Raw genomic sequence first — 22,247 nt, forward strand, 5'->3', positions numbered from 1 at the left:
TTTGCCCCCCCCCCCCCGCGGGCCCCCCCCCCGAGGTCCCCCCCTCCCCCCCCCCCCCCCAGTACTTGGAGGGAGAAACAGCCTGATGCTCGGTCTGAGGTTTGTACGGAGATTCCTGTGCGCCACTGTCTCCTTCCCTCAGGACATGCTGGGGACTGCAGCTAGGGGAAACCCTCGACCCCCCTCGCCCTCGCCCTCGGCAGTGACTTCTATGTGCTAGCTGGGCTTTGCTGAGTCCAGTGCCCCCTAGTGGTGGGCAGCAGCACTGCAGCTTATTTCTAGAGAGGGAAGGAAATGCTGAGTGCACCACTGTGGTGCAGAATTCCCCCAGGAGTAATTATTGCATTTACAAATCACAGTTAAGCACTGCTTAGCACGGAGCAGGATGCCTCCACTTGGTCATTATCACTTCGGCGTCTTACTCTCCCATTCTCCACCTATGGATTGAAGGATCCAGCGCAAAATTTTTGCCTTAAGGTTTCATTTAAAAAAAAAAATTTGTGTTTTTTCCATTGCAGATATACATGTAAATCGATATGTGACTCTTTTAGCCTAGCCTTGCAGGAAGCAATCACAGGTGAGCTGGTAGTAACAGTAAGGTGAAACGGTAGTAACAGGGAGCCCTTACTGAGGTCTGAATATTAGAAACTAATTAAATCCATTAAATGCAAATGTTAAGTATAGGCAAGTAAAAACAAAACCAAGGAAAATAAATGCAAAATTTTTTTTTTTTTTCAATATTAGAGTTTCGACAACTAAAGTCATAAAAGTCATAAAATTTGAAAAATCCAAGGTTCCAACCATAATGTTGACTTGGCTACATTCTTTCTGGTGCAGGTAGTAGGTTTTATTATTTTTTCTTCTAGTTTAATATTTTTATATTGTAAAATATGTACCATAGAATATGCAAGAAGTGCAGCATGAGGTAGTTAATACTGCATTCAGAACCTTAACTCTTGTACTTACTGACTTTATTTTGGAACTATGCATGCTTAAAATTAGGTTTTTGTGTTTAATTACCCTAGCTAATCTCTTAAATGTTTTGTCCAATACCAAACATTTAGGACCCCATTCTTCACTCGGAGGCATGCCCAGCTTCTGTACCAAAAATACTACTGGTGTAAGTGGCTGTAACTCTAGTGAAGTCCTTGGGAATTGCCACTGCTATGCTAGTGGTGAATTTAGCTCCCTGACTAAATATGAGCTGTTTGCGGCATGTATCTGAGGGTAGCATTTGCCCTTAAAAAAAAGAAATCCACTTAGGAATAACATTCTTCAGGGCTGTACTCTGGTAATTTGATCTGTTGCTCTTAAATACAGAAAATTCAGGAAGTATATAATAAGGTCAGTCAAAGTGATTCTGGTATACCTTCCCTGCGGATGATTATCTTTCTGCTTTTTTTCCTAGTACACACATCATTAAACTTCCTGAGGGCCTCTCAGGGATTCTTGTCTCTATTAAAAGAGAAAAGCATATTTTGGTTTTTAAGGTGGATGCTTTATTTAGTGTTGGTGGAGTGGAAGGATGGTTCATGACTGTTCCATGGAGTGAGAGACTGGTTTTGACAATTTGTTGGTTTGTAGACCATGTACAACATTGTTTGGCCACTACTAGACCATTTAAAAATCATTTTGTAGAAAGAAAATACAAGTTGTACTTCATAAGACACATTGCACCTCCATTTCCCAACCTGCATACCAGCTGTTGTGTTCCCTCATTCACATTGTTGGGCAGCAAGTCCAGAAGCCAAAAAATCCACTGGAAGAGTGTCTGTAACATTATTTTTATGGCACCACCAGTATCATTGGCACTTCACATATGTTAGGCAAGGCCCCTCACCTGCTAACGTACAGTCTAGGGTAACAGATCAAGAACCAGGGAGTAGCTGACAACCACCAAATACAAGCGCAACAAGTAGTTCTGGTTAGTTGGGTTTTTTTGTTCTGATCTTCCAACCAGCGTCTTGGGTCACTGAAGTCTCCTGACTGGCTTGTAATGCTTTGTTTTTAATCAGCAGTCTAATTATTTCTGATAAATGTGTAGCAGCACACTTTACTTTAGCTATACTTTCAGGAGACTGGTGTAAAACTTACTTAATGACATTAATGACTTAAAAACATATTCTCCCTGCGTATCCACGGAACATGTGCAGTGTGTGGGCAGCACTGGTGTGAGCTTTCCCTGAGTTACCAATGTGCTTCAGCCTGACATGGAGGAACCTAGTTCAAGGGTGAGAGGAATTCAGTCTCCAAGACTAGTCACTTAGAGACAGCTCTTGAGAGTGTGAAGAAAGGTGCTGTTTTGGTGGGGGCTTTTATGTTGTGGATATTAGTCGGCTGGGAGCAGGCTTTGGACCTCCAACCCATTTTTAATAGGCCACTCACTAAACCGTCATCAGGTAATAATGATTATGTTTCTGATCTGCTTGGGATTTAAACCTGAAGGTGAAAAACTCTCTCCATCTCTCCCTCTTGTTTCTCATCCCAGTTCTCAAACTTCTGTTGGGGATTTTTTGTATTAAAGATACGGATGGCTTCATTCCTTTTAAATATGGTATTTGCCGTGACATTTTTTTTTGTAAAGCACTAATGTTTTGGACCTTTCCCTAACTTCTGACTAGCATATGTGGTGGTTAGTATTATTTGTATTATCATAGTGTATAGGAATTCATGGACTAGGACCCCATTGTGGTAGGCACTGTGCAACACAGAACACAAAGATAGTCCCTGAAGCAAAGAGTTTATAATCTAAGAGTACACCTACACTACCTGCCGGATTGGTGGGTAGTGATAGATCTATTGGGGATCGATTTATCGCATCTAGTGTAGACATGATAAAATCAATCCCCGAGTACTCTGCTGTCAACTCTTGAACTCTACCACGGCGAGAAGCGGAAGCGGAGTCAATGGGGGAGCGGCAGTGTTCGACTTGCTGCCGTCCTCCCGGCCGGGTAAATCGACATAAGATACGCCAACTTCAGCTACGCTATTTGTGTAGCTGAAGTTGCGTATCTTAGGTCGACCTCCCCCCCCACAAGTGTAGACCTAGCCTGAAGTAGGGTATATGAATGCCCAACTGTGTACGCTATCTAGGTACTTTTATGCACTATTACTGTAGTGTCTGAGCACCTCACAATCATTTTATGAGTTTATCCTTGCAACTCCTTAGTATTTTACAGGTGGTGAATTGTAGCACAGAGAGATAGCACAAGAAGTCTGTGGAAGAGCCAGGAACTGAATCCAGATCTTCTGAATCCCAGTTTAGTGCCTTAAACCCTTAAACACAAGATTTTTGTTAATTATAAAATCAAGCTAGTGTTTATTTAACTTATTGGGATTCCAGTGTATTGGACATAGAAAAGACATATCAGGCATCTCGTCAATCCCCTTTGGAAAAGGCAATTTCATTGGAGATTTTTTTGTTTTAACTATATTTTATAGTCTTCTTTGTATCTGCATGTTGACTTTTTATCCCATGGGCAAACTGCCTATTGTCATGCTTCAAAAACCTAATAGCTCAGAGTACTTTGTGTTTCAGGCCATGTATCATCCGGGGATGGTTCTAGCCCCTATTGGATAAAAATTAAAGAATATGAATTTATTTTTCTGGTCAGGTGGAAATTGTTAATCTACTTGCACTGCATACAATTTGTATAATTGGCTAGATTAAAAAAAGAATGAAAGTTGCAAGCTTCTTGTTTCCATTGGTTTCAACTTATATAGCTGTCATGTAATGTGTGGAACTTAACTGTGGTCCAAACTGGAGTGCTTATTAAGTGGCAAACAGTGAAATAGAAGATATTTGCATATTGTGTCTCAGATTGGAAGGTGAGGGAAAAGTCAGTTTAATTCTGAAGGCTCAATAAAATACATAATAAAACCTTAGCTTGATGTTGTTAATGCTTCAGGTCGTGAAGTTGTTTGTAACACTGTGCTTTCTGATTCAATTTGATTATTATCATGCAGTTAAGAATTTTCTTCCTGACATCTTCATTGACTTGAATGTCTATAGAGCTTAAGTTGCCTTGCCAGATAGTGAGACAGATAGTAGTTTTGGAGACAGTCTTAAGGAGCATTGTCCCATACTTGATGGTAACGTAAGTGTTTAGTGTATATAGGAACATAGGAAATTTCCATACAGGATCATACCAGTGACCTGTATATCCCAGTTTCCTGTTTCTAATAGTACTAGATGCTTCAGAAATAAGTGCAGGAGACCCATAGTAGACAATTCTGGAACAGTATGCCCAGAGGGAGAATTTCTTTCTAATATGTGGCAGCAGTTTTCTTATGCCCTGAGTTATACTCCCAACTATTACTTTTTTTATACCATAAAGCATAACTGTGGATGTTCTGTTTCTTTGCCCATTTTGTATTAATCCACCCCCCCCCCCCCAACAGAGAACACCCTTTATCAATTTTAAACGTGTTGCCCTTCAGCTTCCTTGCATTATCCACTTATCCCTGCATTATGGGAGGGTAAGTTAAAGCTGATGATTTTCCTTCTCCATATTACTCATTACCTTATATACCGGTCTCTTCTGTCAATTAACCAGTTTCACTTTTTTCACTGTTCTCATTTTTAGCCCCCTTGTGTCACACATTAATTGATTTTTAAGGTCAGAAGCAACTATTATGATAATCTAATCTGACCTAACGCATAATGTAGGCCATAGAACCCTGCTAAGTGATTCCTTTATCAAGCCTGTAAATTCTGGATGAGATGATAGATCTTTTAGAAAGCCTCATCCTTTGCTGTATCTGCTTTGAGATAAAATGGCGATAATGGACATGGTATTCAAGTTGGGCTGGGGAGTATTACTCATTTTTGTTGTTCTGGCATTATTTCTGTTCCCTTTCCTCCTAACATTTTGTTGTTTGCTTTTTTGACCGTCTCAGTGCATCAAACAGAAGTTTTCTTTGAACTGCCCAGGACACCCAAATATTTCCTGCATGGCTGTAGTCAATTTTGAAACCAACAACATGCATGAATAATTCAAATTATTCCTTCAAATGTGCACCACCTTTTCATCAAAATTGAATTTCTTCTACCAATGTGTTCACCTGCTAAGTTCCCTTTGAAGTTCCTCACAGTCTTTGGTAGTCTCCATGTGTGATTTAGGGTAGTCATCTGCAGATGTTGCCACCTCACTGATTGCTTTCTTTTCTATGCTACTTTCTTTTGCTTTGTTTTCTGTCTTAGCTAGTTCTTAATCTGTGACTATACTTTAGCTATCACGTCATGACTGCTTAGTTTTCTTAACAGCCTCTAGTGAATAAATTTGTCAAAGGTTATCTTTCATCCACTGTTTTGTTGATAGACACCTCTACCTTGATATAACACAACCCGATATAACACAAATTGGATATAACATGGTAAAGTGGTGCTCCGGGGGTACGGGGCTGCGTACTCCTGTGGATCAAAGCAAGTTTGGTATACTGCAGTTTCACCTATAACGCAGTAAGATTTTTTTGGCTCCTGAGGACAGCGTTATATTGAGGTAGAGGTCTATTGTCAAAGAATAATATTAGATTTGAATAATTTTCACAACTTTGGCGCTTCATTCTTAAATTCCTTTAGAAATATATGACTTTGCTCTTTAATTTATTCAAACGCCTTCTCTGTTTGACATCTTCGTCTCTGACTGTGCCTCAACTTTTTACCTGAAAGTAATAGATGTGGGTTAGGTAACTCTCCATCTTCTGAGGCAAAGGTTGATGCAAAAGAATTAGTTTGTATGTCTGCAGTGTCCTTATCCTGTGTAACTGCTTCTTTTAATCACAGGTAATTCAGCAGACCCTCCAGTTATTTCATGGCTACATCTGCACTGAATTTTTCTGATAAAACTTCCACAGTTGCTGTAGCAGCAGTATTTATTTATTTGTATTATGGTGGGGCTAGAGGTTCTTGCCACAATTGAACCTCATTTTACTAGGCATTGTACAAATGTGTAGTGTGATGCAGTTCCTGTCCTGAAGAATTGATACTTTAAATATAGAAAACAAAGGATGGGCGAGAGGATGTAACCTACAATCGTTATGAACAGAGTGATGGCTTAGAAATCTCATGTTAGTACCACGATTCTACCCCCTGAGCAATGTAGTTATAGCAACCTAACTCTCTGCCGATGCAATTGCACCAATGCAGCATTTTAAATATAGACCTGCAATTATACTTGGTCTACACTACTAAATTATGTCAATATAACTGTCGCTCAGAGTGGTGGAAAATCCACACCCCTGAGCAATATAATTATACTGACCGAACCCCCAGTGTAGACCTAACCCCCCTGTTGATGAGAGGGCTTCTCCTGTTGACATAGATGGAGTACCTGTGCTGACAGGAGAAGCTCTCCCGTCACCATAGGTAACATCTTCACTAAGTGCAGCTGCACCACTGCAATATACTAACTGTAGGCAAGTCCTTGGGCCTGGAGAAATGAAAATCTGTAGGCCTGGTCTACACCTTAAAACTTAGGTTAACATAGCTATAGTGCTGCACTGCAGCTACACCCTAGTGTAGACCCAGTTAGATCAACCTAAGAATGCTTCCATTGACCTAGCTATCTTCACTCAGGGGTGTGGGGTTACTAAAAAAAAATGGAAAAACTCCTTATGTTGCTGTCATGTGTGTCTAAGCTATGGTGCTACAGTGGCATAGCTACAGGGCTGTAGCTGTCCCAGTGTAGTGCCTGTAATGTAGACATTGCCCCTGCAGCAGAAGAAAAAACATCTGGGACTGTTGGTGGAACACACCCACAGACCTGAGGGTCTCTCACAGATGCACAGGAAGCTTGGGCAGGAGAGAGAGCTATGCTTTCAGGGGGCAGGGTCCTGATTTACTGTGGGACCATAAGGTGAAAGGAAGGAAGCTGACTTGGAACAGAGGAAGAGAGACAACATGATTCTGGTGAGAAGCCAGGTGCAGGCTGATGAGCCTGGAGTCCTCACAATACTCTTCCCAAAGCCCAAAGAATTGTCCAGAATGGTGAGGAAACAGAGATGGGGAGCTGCATATAAAGGTGCATGATGTTGTTCTGTCTTGAACTGAGTATTTTTCATGCTATTTAAAGAGTAATCGTGTTTAAAATCCTACGCAAAGTCTATCTATATGTCTTGTTGCTTCACCTATCACTTGCCCCATAAGAATTAAATTGTGAACCCAGAACATCCACAGAACTGGAGTTTTGGGAGAGGATGTGCTGAAACTATTGAGAGTCTGGAAGAGCCTGTATTAGTCACAGGTCCTAGGTAGATGGACCATATGGTCTCAGCTCTCAGCAAGAGATGTTAAACAGACAACGTGCTAGGGGCACAGCCTGGACTCTTTGAACTCAGAAGCCTTAAAGAGCACGTCAGGCTCCCAAAACAAGATAGATTAAAAACTAAAAATGAAGGAAAAATAATCAGATTTTCAAAATTTAAATTACAGGTTTATTTTTAAAAATAAACCTATATTTCAGGGGTCTCAAACTCCATTTACCTTAGGGTTAGTGCCAGTCCTCAAATCCTTCCAGGACAATGTTACTCAGGCTGCCCAGAACCCGTTGTCCATCTCCCGCCCCAATCAATCAATCAATAATAATATAAATCAATCCGCCTTCACCTGCCTAAGGCGCTGGGACAGAGTTAGGGTGGGGGAAGTCTGGGGTAATGGATTGGGTGCAGAAGGGGTGAGAGTTGGGCTCTGAGAGAATTTGGGTGTGGGAGAGGGTCTGGGGGCCGGCTCTGGGACGGAGTTTGGGGGCTGGGGTGTGTGGGAGGGGTGCGGATTGGGGATGGGTTTGGAGGCTGGGGGAGTGTGGGAAGGGGTGCAGACTCTGGAGGGAGTGGGGGTGCAGTTTCTGGAGGGGTTGGGGCTGCGGCGCTTACCTAGGGCTCCAAGGTGGGGCGGGGCGGGCGAGTGGGGCGGCCGCTGGTGCAACTCCTGCCCACAGGCACCGCCCCCGCAGTGTCTCATTGGCTGCAGGGGCACTCAGGGCAGGGGGATTGTGTGGCAGCACAGCCCCGCCATGACCCTGGGCCCCAGGGAGGGGCCGGCAGTCACTGGAGCAAGCAGGCAGACGCTGCTCAGCTCCACAGGGTGGCAGGTGGGGCTAAGGGAGAGAACCGACCCCCAAACTGCTGGAGCCCCGCAAGCCACATTGGGGAGATTCGCAGGCCAGGAGTTTGAGATCCCTGCTATATTTGAAATTGACAACTTACGTTAAGGTCTAAATTTACTATAATCTATTAAAATCATTTAAATTAAATAACAATTATTAACTGATACATGTTTGCTGCCAAAGTTTTTTAAAGAAAGTCAAATCATTGAACTGGTGGAAGTCACTGATTAGGCACCAGGAACCAGAGTTTGTTGAAGTGCTTAACCAGCTTTTGACATCAGTAGGCTTTTCTGCAAGTGCAGAGAGACTGTTTTCTTCATTTCTATTTATTTGACTAGTTCATTCATTCAAAGTTAAGAAACAGTTTGGAAATTGAAAAAAGAGGGAAAGCTTGTTTTCCTCTTCCAATCTCAGAATAAAAGCCAGGTGCAGGAGAATGGGATGTACTTGTTCTTAAATCCTGAAGGACATATTCATCAGAAACAGTTCAGTTTGCTAACTACAGATAATACTTCCTTAGTTTGATAAATCCATTGTAAATGCAAAACATAGTTTGTTAAACTTTTTATAACCTTTTTCTCTTGTGTATCTAGCATACTGAGAGTAGTTTTATTTAACTAATTAAAAACAAAATGCTGTTTTTGTTAATTTTTTAGTTGCAAATACACTTTTTATTTTTTAGTGATTACGAAAAAAAGTACAAATATGAACAAGATAACAATCAATGAGTTAAATAAATAGGTTTCCTCCTTAGTTGATTTAAACTAATCCACCCTGCCTCAAACATACCAGTCTTAAGACCGTCAGGCAGGAGCTATACCAGGGTTATGTGTGATATGATTTTACATACTTTAAATACAAATATTTATTTACTTTTTATATTGACTTGTACATCACTTTGGTATTTTTTTTTTTTTTTTTCAGTGTTTGGCAATATTGGTATTCTTTTGTAAAGGCACTTGTGCTGTCTACCATACTACTGATAAATTTAAGAAATGGTGTGACGTGTCTCAAATTTGTCTTGCAGTTTTTCATGACTTTTTTTTATTACTGATGTAATTAAATATATTCAGTGATGTTTCTCTCTGTCTTCTGGGCTGGTCAATCCATGAATATTTTAAATTCACTACATATTCTGAAGACTGGTGTGGTTGGGATCATAGATTGGTTCTGGAGTTGTCCTCTATCATAATAAAACCTTGTGGTGGGTAAGGATTAAGCATTGGTTCTCTGTTTTCTTAGTGTATATTTTTTGAGCTATGGTGCAAAATCACTTTGCTTTAGTTTTGACGGTGTATACACTGAAGTACCATTCACCAGTTCTTTATGGAACGATATAATATCTGTGAGATGCAAACATTTCAAGGTTTGTTATAGGAATAAAATGTGGGGTCTGTCTTTTATTTTCTCTTTTTTGTTGTTGTTCCATTTTGTTATACCTTTTTATTTATTTTTTTTGGCAACCACTCTATTTTTACCTTCCCTAGATGACACTTGTTTGACCAGACCTATCTACCAGCTTCTAATGTTCTCTGGTAGTTTTCTTTGCCAGTTGTCTGTTTTGAATATCGTTTGATCTGAGCAGAAATTACCATTAGATGCGAAAAGTCTTTTTGCTTTTACCCAGAACCTGTTCTAACAGACGCAGTTTCTTTCAGATTCTTTGTTTTCCTGACAAATGAAATTTTAAGACTGTTTGTTTTTTCTCATACCAAATCCTCCTCCTCTTGAAATTATAATCTTCCATGAGATATCATAAATTTCTCATTTGGGAAGCATTCCACCTCTATAACAGAATCTTATTCAGTGATCTACCACTCCGTTTTTATTCCCTATTAGTATTTGGCTGATCAATATGTGATTGATTGTTCATGTTAAATGTGTTATGTCTGTATGAGCTGATATCTGAATCTTATTTATTATACTTTAAAAGACAGTTCCATGCTTCATTAGACTTCTTGCATAAGAAAAAAGTTAAAAGAACAATAAAATTCAGGATACTGATGCTGGTAAGCAGTATAATTGTTATGCTGTATACGTGTGTATGTTGCCAAGAGCTGAATAGAGATGTGAAATATTTCAGAGTTAAGTTTAATGTATTCAGATTGATTAGCGTAAAATGTTTTTTGCAGTCCTTGTATTATGTCTGTGTGGTACCTTATAACTGTGGACATTTATGCTGTTTACAATCTCTGAGGAGCAAACGAAGCAGCATAGGCAGGGAACCATGCTGCCTGGAAAAACCTTTGTCAGAAGGGGAACACACAGCTCTCCTCCCAAGAGAGTTGATAGCTGGGAGTTGGAAGCCTAGAAGTGGGTGCCCTTGCTGGACTATGGAAGGAGATACAGGTGCTGTTGTCCTGAACTGTGACAAGAAGTACCAGACAGGCTGCGCACAGGAGGAGTGCCAGAGATGTTGGAGCTAGAGGCTGTGCTTTGTGTGGGAAGGTTTCAGTCACTAGCTCTGGCTTCTCTGGTCCAGCAAGGGCACCCACTTCTCAGCTTCCAGCTCTCAGGCGTCACCTCTCTTGGGCAGAGACCTTCATGTCTCTCCCTCCTGTCTTGAGTTTTTTCCAGGCTGCATTGTTCCCTGCATATGCTGCTTTTGCCTCAGAACTTAAAAACAGCGTAATTGCCCGCAGCTATAATGTACAACACAGGTCTTTTTAAGTAATCACATTTATTCTTAAGGTGAAAGCATTACAGAGAAAACATAGTAGAACAATTAGAGAACCTATACGCATACTAATAAGTTTACCAAAGATCTCCCCAGCTCCAAAAAGAGCTCTGGTAGTGTTCAGTCTTTCAAATCTCATACAAGGGTTATTCCGTGGTTACAAGTTCATCATGCCTTTTGCTCAGAACAAGCACCCCTGTGCAGAGGTGAGTCTTTCCTTTATACTAGTTGGGTCTTTAATCTGTGAATATGTAGGTAGTCAAACAGTGGTTCTCTCCTTAGTGTATAGCTTTAAAAGGTTGGGTCTGGAAGTGGGAATTTGCATTTACCACTTCCTCCCCCGGGTATGTCCTTGGTAACCCACTTAACTTGTTTGTCCCACAAGTTCCTTCATGGCTGGCATATTTAAAATAGTCCTTTGAAGCTCATAACATTTCCCAGGGTTTACATTGGCCATGTCTCCTCCCTAGAGAAGTTACATACAATCCCACTATTATACGTAAACTTTGCATTTATAATACAGTGGATGCCAAAGATATTTAAACTTAAGGCAATTTTTTACAATATCTTTGGTAGATCTTATTGAATTATCTATCATGTGCCTCTCCTGGAAATGGAACCTTGTGATCTAAATGTCCTAGGCTCCCAGGTTGAGTATTGACACCCCAGAAGCTTAAGCACTTTCTTATTCAGAGCTCCACCCTTGTGGGCACTCAGGTTTATAGTTTACACCTCCAGGGACATGTGATAGTTGAAGTAAATGGACACAGGCCTTGCAGATGCATTTCTAGAACAATAATTCTCTACTTTAGACAGCATGAGATGCAGAGATGCAGGTAAAACAATGAGCATCTATATACCATTACCTGCCTCAGGTTCACATGAGTTTTGAGCATTCTTTTGGTTTCATGTCCTTTCAGGATTCCAAGACCCCTCTGTTGGTCTGCAGTCATCTAGTTCATGAATTCTCTGAATCACAGTTTCTCTTTCTGACCCCTTCAGTAAATCCCATCTGCTCCAACTAGTCCAGCAGCCAAAAGGTTCCTCCTTTTTAAGGAAACATGCTCTTTGGTACCTCTCTCCTGAGCTGCTCAGCCTCTGGGTATAGATGGCTGTAGTAACACCTCATTCTCTAGGGATCTGGAGAGAGTTGGCTTCACTTACTTTGAAGCTCTCCCTTCATTCTGTCAGGTCATGTACTGACGCCTTGAACTCCTGCAACCCAATCTGGGTCTATGCTGGTTATGTGATATGTATGTATCTCGTGAACCTTGTAACCAATACTTGTAATCACGCATACCTCAAGCCTGACCCCAGAGGTATAGTACCTTCTCTCTCAACTTGTGTATATTTGATTTTAAATGTGAACTTCAATAACATTTTCACTTGTTGATGGTCCTTAATGATGGTCAGACACTCCACCTGTTTACTTAGCACTAGGGGAGTATCTGGAAAGAAGTAACTATCTGAGTCCAAGTAGGTAGCAATAAAACAGTGAGTGGGTAAACTGAGTCTCTATAAAAATACAGAAATTTCCTACATTCTTAACAGAATCTTAATTGCTTTTGTTTTGATCTGTGATGCTCACTGGGGGAGATTAGTGTGTGGTGCAACATGTGGTGCAACATGTGAACTATAGATCCATGTTCCTTAAGGTTAATTGATACCTTTTGTGCTTTTAGCTTTTTGAGATGCTCTAAAATAGGAGATACATATTTGGTACACATTAGGAAATAGAGTAATCCCATATAATAATAATAATAATAATCAGTGTCTTTATGAAATTGGAGAGAGTTTGAGACTCTGCTGGGTTAGGCCAAATGCAGATAAGACCAAAGCAGTAAAGCCCTGGTTAAGAGATGGGGGGATGAGTCTGCTATTTTTGACTCAGGCTGTGCAGCCTTGGATTTCTAGTAGGTTCATGACTGATTTTTGGAAGACCAAATAGTAGCCTGTGGTGAAGGCTTTTTTTTTTTCCCTTTCAGTCTAAAAGTGTGTAAATCTTTCTCTGATGTGGACCTGCTTCCCTTATCCATGCCTGTGTCAGCTTGCGACATGGCTGCTGCAATTGCACTCTGTGGTGCTACACATTGGGACCATTTAGTCTCAGGGAAATGCAAAATGCAGCAGGCCATTTGCATGACGTGTGAGGCAGTACTCTGGAAATTGCACTGATTTCTGTAAAGTTCCTGGGTGGAGGTCAGGCTGCTGGCTTTAACCTTAAGTGCCTTGGGGATCGAATATATGATTCGTTCTTCTTGCCAGAGTGGAGATAGTCCCTTTAAACAAAAGGGAGCTACCAGAGGAGCATCCTTCTTACTGGAATTTGTTTCCCTCCTAACCCAGTTTACATGTTGATGCTCAGGTGTTAGAGGTTCAAAGTTACAGGAAGATATATGTGGTGTGTGTATGTCTCTCTTATGACATGATATAACTTTTTTTTGGTGGGAGTGTCTTAATTGAAATTGTGGAATGAAGACAATTTAAAGAAAATGTGTACATTAACATTTGGAAGATGTTTAGATTGTTGAATAGAGAAATGAAGAAAATAAAAAAAAGTTTGCAAAATTTTGCTTGCTTCTGTAATTGGACATAATACTCTGTTCCTGCAACATATTTTTCACATTTAAAGTTAATTTTTTTTTCTGCTAATTGTAGTTAATGAAGAAGAACTAAAGAAAAGAGTAACTGAAGAATTGGCATTGGAACAAGCCAGGAGAGAGACTGAAGCTCAAAAAAGGTTTGTTTGTAATCAGCTGTAACTATATTTTTCAAATGTATTTAATGCTTTTGATAGTGTTACAGTAACTGAGGAGGTATAGATCTGTTTAATTTAAATATTGAACTGCAGTGCCATCAGTAGAAACTCTCAGCAGTCCTTTTGCTTATATTGTATGTTTTGGTGCTAAGCATGTGTTAAAACAAAGTAACTGATATTCCATTGCTTTGACATCACAAGCCTGACTTGCCTTGTCAGGCCAGTTTCTTCACTTTTTAAACTAAATCTCAGACTTCTCTGTAGTCCTAGAAAACACTTTGCTGCATGGAAATAACTCTAAGAAAAATGAAGAGGAGTGCTGTTTAGGTTTGGCCTACTCTTAAGTTAGGTTAATATAGCTATGTCTGTTCAGGATGTGGAAAAAACACACTCCTGACCATCATAGCTATGCTGACCTAACCCCCAGTATAGATGCAGCTAGGCCGAGGGTAGCTATGTTGAGGGAAGCATTCTTCCATCAGTCAGGGAGGTGGTATTCCTACACTGAGGGAAAAACCCCTTCCGTTGGTGTAGGCTGCATCTGCACTATGGGGTTATGCTTGCGTAACTATGCTGATATAGCCTCTCCGCATTTCTATATTACAGCTGTTACAGTGGCAGAGCAACGGTGATGTAGCTGTTTCAGTGTAGTGCCATAGTGTAGACGCTTCCTATGTTGATGGAAGGGGTTTTTCCATCGATGCAGTTAATCCATGTCTCCTGCAGTAGTCAGGTCAATGGAAGAATTCTTCTATCAGCCTAGCCACATCTACACTAGGGGTTAGGTCGGTCTAATTATGGAGCTCAGGGTGTGACTTGTTTCGTTGCTCTGAGTGACATAGCTAGGTCTACCTAATTTTTTTAAAATGTAGACCAAGCCTCTATAGGGTAGACACAGCCTTAGAACTCTTCTGTTTTGATCAAGAGTAAATTTTGACATCAGGAAAAGTGTTAGTTTCTTGTCCAATGTTTCTGTGTTTTGTTATGGTGCTTCTGGAACTGCTTTAATACTTAGTGCTCGCATAGTGCTTTGAAGATGCAAAGTGCTGTACTAACAGCTCAGTGGACAGAAGCTCCTTCATGATTTCTTTGTGTGTCCTTTTAATTCATTATCTATGTCTCACAAATGTTATTTACGATGAGTGGCTGTTTAATGGATCACAGGGAAAAGAAGTTATGAGGCCTTGGATCCTGAAATTGTTAGGACATATTTTAAATGCTGTACAATAATACTTTAGCAATTATTTTAAAAATATTTGAAATACCAGGTTTTGGAGAATGTCTGTTCTGTCATTAGTTACACGTACTCAAGTTAACTATTCCTTTCATGTTCTGGGTGAATATTTGTAAACATATGGAACAAAAATCATAAACCAGGTACTGTCCTTTCCCTTTTGAGTGGGGATAAAGGCTCGTTATGGTAGATTTCTTAAATCATAATGTAATTGGTACTACTAAAATTGTCTGCATATATTTCAATTATTTCCTATACAGCTCTACATTATTTAATTGGATTGGGTTAACGAAATATATAATGGGATACCAGAATACAAATGCTCTAAAACATAATCAGTCCCCTTTGATTAAGCAGTAAAGCCAATCAATATGTTATGGTAAAATCTCTTCCCTTTGAAATATTACAGCTATTTTTAATTTAATTTAGAAATTTTGATTAGTACTTCCATGAAGTATTAACTTATTGCAATTTGTAAACATTTTTACCATGTGGACATTTTTATTTTGTGGTTCTGTTATTTTATGACTAGAGACTTTCATTGGTGGATATTTTCATTTGCCCTGCCTTGGTAAAAGACAGACTGGCTTTGTCAGACCTTCTTTTCCACATCTGATTTAATGTTTTGCAAAGATCAGTGCTGACAGTCATGCCTGAATTTGGCTAGTGATAAAGAATTTTGTTGTCAATGTAAGAAAAATACTATAGGTGATGAGATCTCTCTTATCTTGTCTTAAAATAAGATGAGGTTTGAGGGGCCTCTGATAAGAAAACTCAGCTGCCAGATCTTGGCAGTAGTCTTTGAATCTTTTACATAGTATTCTTAGGTAGGAAAGAAGCGTCAGGATTTTTTTTCCTTCTTTTTTTTTCTTCTATGCAGTGTGCAAAAGTTGTTTTCAGCACAGTGTTCATTAATTTTGTCAAAGTGGTCTTGCAGTCTTAAGAAGCAGATTTTTTTCAAACTGATCTTGATGTGAGGACTTGATCAGTTATTATGAGTTACATTCTAGCTGGTGTTTGTGTTTTATGAATAGAATTACTCTGGCTAATATAGAACTATGGGGTTGCAAGTGTTCCGCTCTAGATCTGGCTCTGCTGAACCCTACAGAAGCTGCTCTAAAGGTCCCTCTGTGGATGGGTTTATGTTGTTCAGGTCCCATATGCAACTAATGTTTAGCCCACATAGTTTATTCATTCTGGGAAGAGGATAGTAATCTATATAGGGAGCAAGAGTGCAAAGGATGTCTCAGCAGTAGGGTTGCCAAGTTTCTGCTCACACAAAACCAAACACCCTTGTTCTGCTATCTGCCCCACCCCTTCTCTGAGGCCCCAGCTCCGCCCCCGCTCACTCAGTGCCCCCTCCCTCTGTCGCTTGCTGGCCCCACCCTTACTCATTCACTCATGTTCACTGGGTGAGGGCTCTGGCTGGGGATGTGGGCTCTGGGATGGGGCCAGGGATGAGGGGTTTGGGGTGCAGGAGGGAGTTCCAGGCTTGAGGGTGGAGCTGAGGGGTTTGAAGTGTGGGAGGGGGCTCTGGGCTGGGGCAAGGGGTTGAGGTGCGGGGGAAGGAGTAAGGGCTCCAGCTGGGGGAGCAGGCTTGGCAGGGAACCTTTTTCCTCTCACAGACCATTGACCCACAGAAAAAAATCAACCAGAGGCCACTTACCTGCTGGGGGGGCGCGTAGGCTAGGGGCTCCAGCCCAGGAGTGGGGGGGAGGGGTGGCGCGGAGGCTCAGGACTTCCCCTTGCAGCGGAGCCAGCCTGAGCTTGCATTTCCAGCTCTGGGGGGAAACGACCCTGGGCTGGATGAAATGAACCATGGGGCCGGATCCGGCCGTAGGTGCCACAACCCTGCCCTAGGTGTAGGAGCCAGAGGGGGGACAAACATACTGGCTGCTTCCTGGGGGCCGCGTGGCGCAGAGGCTAGCAGGGAGCCTGCCAGCCCTGCTGCATGGTGCCACCAACCAGACAGTCAACAGCCCAGTCAGCGGTGCTTGCCTGAGCTGCCATGATCCCTTTTCGACTCTACTCAGCAATGTTCTGAGTCATGATCCATACTTTTTAGTAGAAGCAAAAAGTGACCCCTGTCTTCCTTCTCTGGAACTTCCCACACCAGTCTGCTAAGGCCCCTCTCCGGCCCACCGCTACTTATTTGCAGAGTCCATGTAATTCTTCATTATAATTGAGTTAGAGCGTGGAAGGAAACAATTTACTTTTAAACACTAGTAGCCCAACATGTCCAGAACATATCATACCAAACCCACTTATCATGTAATGCTTAAAATTGTTTGCAGCCTTCCAGATGGTTATGAACATCGGTGGGGAAAGAATACTTCTGATGCTATCCTTTTTTTAAAATTCAGGTACAAAAATATAGATAAGATCTTGAGGCTTAGGTTAATTCCGTTTCCCTACATATGCATTAGAACCTATTAGAAGACAAAATGCAACAAAAGTGTTGCTGAAATTTCATGGAGTGGTTTACATTGTGCATATGTCAAGGCTCGTATATCTGGAGCTGTGTATTAGAAAGGAAGTTGATAGCCGTCCCCGAGTGACTCAATGCTATGGGGATATATACCATGACTGTTCTAGGCCAATTTGCCAGGAACCTAATGGTGTACATGTGAGTAGTAAAAAATATACAGTTGTGATTAACTTCTCACCTGCTCCCTCGATCTATTTGTCAGACCATTTGACAAGAGAAAAATGTCACCAGTTCTGACCCCTAGCCTTTGAGATCTTTTTCACAGCTTTTGTCTAGAAAAGCAAGTCAGCACATCTAATATCTTTTTCAATGAAATTTGTAGAGAGGTGCGTGCCTGTCAGAATGCTCATGCATCAAAAAATAGCTTTTAAATGTTTCACCCCAGCTCTTTGCATTAGTGCAGTTAAATGATACCACATTCTATTATAAAAACTTAGCTGTGCTTGGCTTTTTATTTCTTTTGTAAGCAATTTAATTTGAAAACATATTACTTTTTCATTGCTAGCTTTTCTTTATAAAAGCACTTAAGGGTGGACTGTATCAGAATGTACATCGAGTTTATGCTTTCGTGTTGCTAAATTAGGTTTATAGCTTTTTACACACAATGGCATGTGACGCATAGCTGTGTTTTTATTCCTCTTTCAAAAAAAATCCGCTTTCTTCAACCTTATTCTCACAGTAGAAATGCTATTAAACATAAAGATGCTTTGAAGCATCTGAAAGGTGTAATTGTTTGTGCTGAGATATCTAATAAAAAAGAGAATGTGCTGATTATCTAAGTGCATCTGTTCACTGTATATGGCTACTTCCTAATCCCTTTATAGGATGACTTCTGCTGTCTTCAGAGATCAAAGTGCAAAGGAAAGAAATGACTTGATTACACAGTAGTACTAGTGGCTTCTGGATTCTGTTCTTCTTTATAAAAATGCAAATTCTCAAATATTCTCCTCTAGTTTTGGTTATTGAGGGGTACTTTACATTCGTTATTGGTTAAAAGTGAAAAACAACATCTAATAAATTTTATATCACTTTCAATTTAAAAATAAAATTGAAGTTGCAATGAATTATGTCCATGTTTAACTTTGCACATTGAGTTCAAATGGACTTCTCACATACGTGAGCATGTGTTTAAGGATTTGCAGGATTGGGCTTCTCATGACCTCAGGTTTCCTATGACCTGGAATTGGTTACCAGCTGCCACCACCAAACTTCTCACTAGGAAATTTTACTTTGGAACCCCCTCTTTCTGCAGGGATCCCCGATAGGGACAGTGAGTGTTCTTTGAAGGCTGCTGCAGAAATCCCTTTTCACCATACCTCCACTTGAGGAAGAATTAGCAAAATTTGTAATTTATTATGTAAAATTAAAACTTAGGAATCCACTTCCGGACTAATCATCTGGAAGTGCCAACTGTCCTTTTCAAGCCCCAGAAAAGCTGATATCATACCCCATTTCAGGCTTATTTTTCATGAACCATGGAGTCCAATGTACTCTTAATTTGGTCTTCCCCGCCACCCTGTTGGCAACCAGGACCCCTGTCATTTCTGATGGGCCAGTCTCTGGATTCTGGGGAGACGTCTCTTGGCAACTTAAGCAAGCCCAGACCAGACTGCGTCCTGCTGGTAAGTCTCCATGCTCAGTCCTCCAAAGGTCCTTCTCCAACTGCTGACTTTTGAATAAACATTTCCTAACATTTTCCACAGAGCTGAGCGCTGCATTTTTGTCAGTGCTTTCATAGACTACATTGATTCCAAGACTTTCATTTAAAAAGTATGTGTGTGTATTTGTAAAAGACAGATCTGTGGCTTGATACCTTTTGCGTGTGTGAGTTTGGGTGACTGGGTATGATGCTGCATCCTATCATAGAATGAGAGAATATCAGGGTTGGAAGGGACTTCAAGAGGTCATCTAGTCCAACCCCCTGCTCAAAGCAGGACCAATCCCCAGACAAATTTTTGTCCCAGATCCCTAAATGACCCCCTCATGTGGTTCTCTGAGAATATGTCAAGTTAAATCCTGGGCAATATGTCACACAATGATCAGTCTTCAGATCAGCCCACGATTATCTCAAGAACACATGTAGTTATTAAACTAAAAGAATTAACACTATGAGGTGATATTCTGGATCTATTGAACTCAGCGGGAGTTCTGCCACGGACTTCAGTGGACCCAGAATTTCATCCTATGTTTCCATTACCTCTACTTTTTTCACCAGATTATCCTTTGACTTTTCTTAACAATGTTGTAATGAAGCATCTATACAAAGGTTATGCTAGGAATGCAGCCACCCATGCTGACAAATTGGGTTAATGTGCTAGCTGTAAATAGACTATTCCTCAGTACACCTTTTTAAATGAAGACAACACTCAGAATGATCTGGGGAAAAAGCACATTAGCCATATCTTGTTCAATCATAGAATCGAAAGATACTGCAAAGTGTGGCCTTAGAACAGAGGTCCCCAGTGCAAACAAGCAGCTGCTGAAATGCCACCGAGAAGTGGCAACGTCAAGAAGCACTACTACCAAAATCCTGCTGATTTTCGGCGGAATTTCGGCAGCGACGCCTCTTGATGACCCTCCTTCACAGTGGCATTTCGGCGGCACTGCTTCTTGATGTTGCTGCTTCACGACAGCATTTTGGGGGCTGCTTGTCCGGCGGCCACCACACAGAAAAGGTTGAGGACCACTGCCTTAGAAACTCCAGTGTGGGACTGAGTTAGCATTAATTACAGGCACTTGTTTTAAATAGCTGCATTATTTGTTTCTACTGTTTGTTTTTCCACATTTGAAATGCTTTTCATATACTTTTTTTATGATTATAAGAAAAGTGTGACTGTAGTTCAACTTCAGCAGAGTTTATGTTTACTGTCTTTGAAATATTATGCAGGCACATCTACTGAGCTACACAGACTTTGGTTACAGTCATGGGAATTTACAGGTGTTGAATTTGTCACAGCAGGGCCCCTGTATTTTTCATTAAATGTTACAGAAGCATATTGAGAAAAGGACAAAGATAGAAAACAATAAAGCAGAGCGTTCACATAGTCTCTTCACCATTTTGTATCAGTAGCTACATTCCTGCAATATTAGAAACAAATTAGACTTGATGTACTGAAAACTAAGAATAAAAATTAGTGTAAAGAGCTGTACAACTCTTTAAAAAACAAAAATTAGACATCTGTTAGAGTCTTTGGATGTTACTTAGCATTGAGTGTATGAAACTTATCAAACAATGAAAAACTATAGGTGTCTGCCCAGAGTAGCTTACAGCCTAAAATATACATAATTCTGTAAAAGATGACCAAAAAGAGTCGAGTAAGAGGTTTTACAACAGTAAAAATCAGGAAATGTTTGTTTACACACAGTTTTTTCCCCAAGTTGGTTAAAATGTCTGGATAGTATCTGGTACAGAAGCAGGTGTGGGGGTGATGTTAGTGATTTAATTCTTTGTCAAGATTCAAAATTGTATAGAATATGTGAATAAAATTTTCAGTCCTTGTAATTGTCAGGGCAATCCTCAAGGGGCAGGAGGATGATAGATAGACTTTGCATTTCTAACTTGGCTGTGTCACTATTCTGATGTTCAGTTTAGCTATATCTATATGTTCATATCGGTAATGATGGTAGTTTGAACTTGCTGTAGATGTGCCAGTAAAAGATTTTAATGTAATTGGAAGTATTTGTCTTGATGGCACAGAGATGGCGTGCATCGTGCCAGATGGTGCCATGGCTCATGAACTTCAGAGATGAATCTGCTTCTGGTCAGCAAGATGCATTTGCTCCATTGAGTTCTGCTGAGAAATCTGCGCAACTCAGTGGAGCAGCATGCATGCCTTTGGGAGAGAGTGACAGCATTAAGCTAGCACTAGAGATCACGAAGTAACAAAATTTATATCCACAACAGAGAGAAATGATATTAAGCTAGACGGGTCTGTTGCCAAGAAACAAACTTATGTATTATGAAATCTCAGATTTTCCAGCCCTCCAGTGTTATCCTACTTTCATAGTTTTCTGGCTTATGCTATTACTCAGACTTGCCATCTACTGCCAGTAGGTGGTACTTGGAACTATCTTGTAGTCAGTCACCCACCACTGTTAACATAATAACTGTAATAGTTGCTCAGATTGTGCCTTTCATCTGGGTGTGTTGGAGCATATGCAAATATTTAACATGCTTCACAGATCCCTTGAGCAGTAGAAGAGTAAACATTCTGAACTTTATAGATGGGAAAATTGAGGCACAGAGGAGTTAACTGACTTGCCCCAGGGCATACAGAATGTTAGTGTCAGAGCTGGGAAATAGAACCCTAGAATGTGACTGACAGGTCCCTGGCCTAAATACTGTTGCAAACTCGTCTCCTCCCCCAAGTTGGTGAACATGGAAGGAGGTGCAAGTTTAATATGCCAACTGCATAGCAATTCACATATGGTAGATATCTTGACATTCCGGCCTTGGAAGTAGAATTATTTGTTTATCAGTGTGCTTGGTGCTGTATAAGAGACAGATCCATTTGCCTCCAAGAGTTTGCAGTCTAAAAGGCAGGTGCAGAAAAAAATGTGTAAAAGGAATTCAAAAGGGGAGAGAGATTAAGTTTTTGGCCTGCCTACTTATACTTTTTATGCTCCGTTCTGTTTTCCTCACTAGAATTTGACTTCCCATTTTTAAAAGTTGCCTTTAATCTCCTCCTTTACTCTGTTTAGCCATGGTGGCATCTTTTTGTTGCTCTTACTATTTTTTTTTCATTTAGGGTGTGCATTTAATTTGAGCATCTATTATTGTGCTTTTTTTTTTTTTTTTAAAGTTTCTATGCAGCTTGCAGACATTTCACTCTTGTGACTGTTCCGTTTAATTTCTGTTTTACTAGCTTCCTCATACTTGTGCAGTCCCCCTTTCTGAAGTTAAATGCAGCTATGGTGGGCTTCTTTGGTATTCCCCCCTCCCCCCGGATGTTAAGTTTATTTATATTATGGTTGCTATTACCTAG

General features: G+C 40.6%; 1 protein-coding gene across 1 annotated transcript in view; it reads left to right on the top strand.

The window, feature by feature from the left end:
- CHCHD3 (coiled-coil-helix-coiled-coil-helix domain containing 3) overlaps nt 1-22,247 on the top strand; it is a 279,219-nt gene that overhangs the window by 31,966 nt on the left and 225,006 nt on the right. The window contains 1 exon segment of the mRNA XM_075063733.1: nt 13,441-13,526. Within this exon segment, the coding sequence (XP_074919834.1) occupies nt 13,441-13,526 (86 nt within the window).

The sequence above is a fragment of the Chelonoidis abingdonii genome, chromosome 1 (genome assembly GCF_003597395.2).
Source record: "Chelonoidis abingdonii isolate Lonesome George chromosome 1, CheloAbing_2.0, whole genome shotgun sequence".
Classification (NCBI taxonomy): Eukaryota; Metazoa; Chordata; order Testudines; family Testudinidae; genus Chelonoidis; species Chelonoidis abingdonii.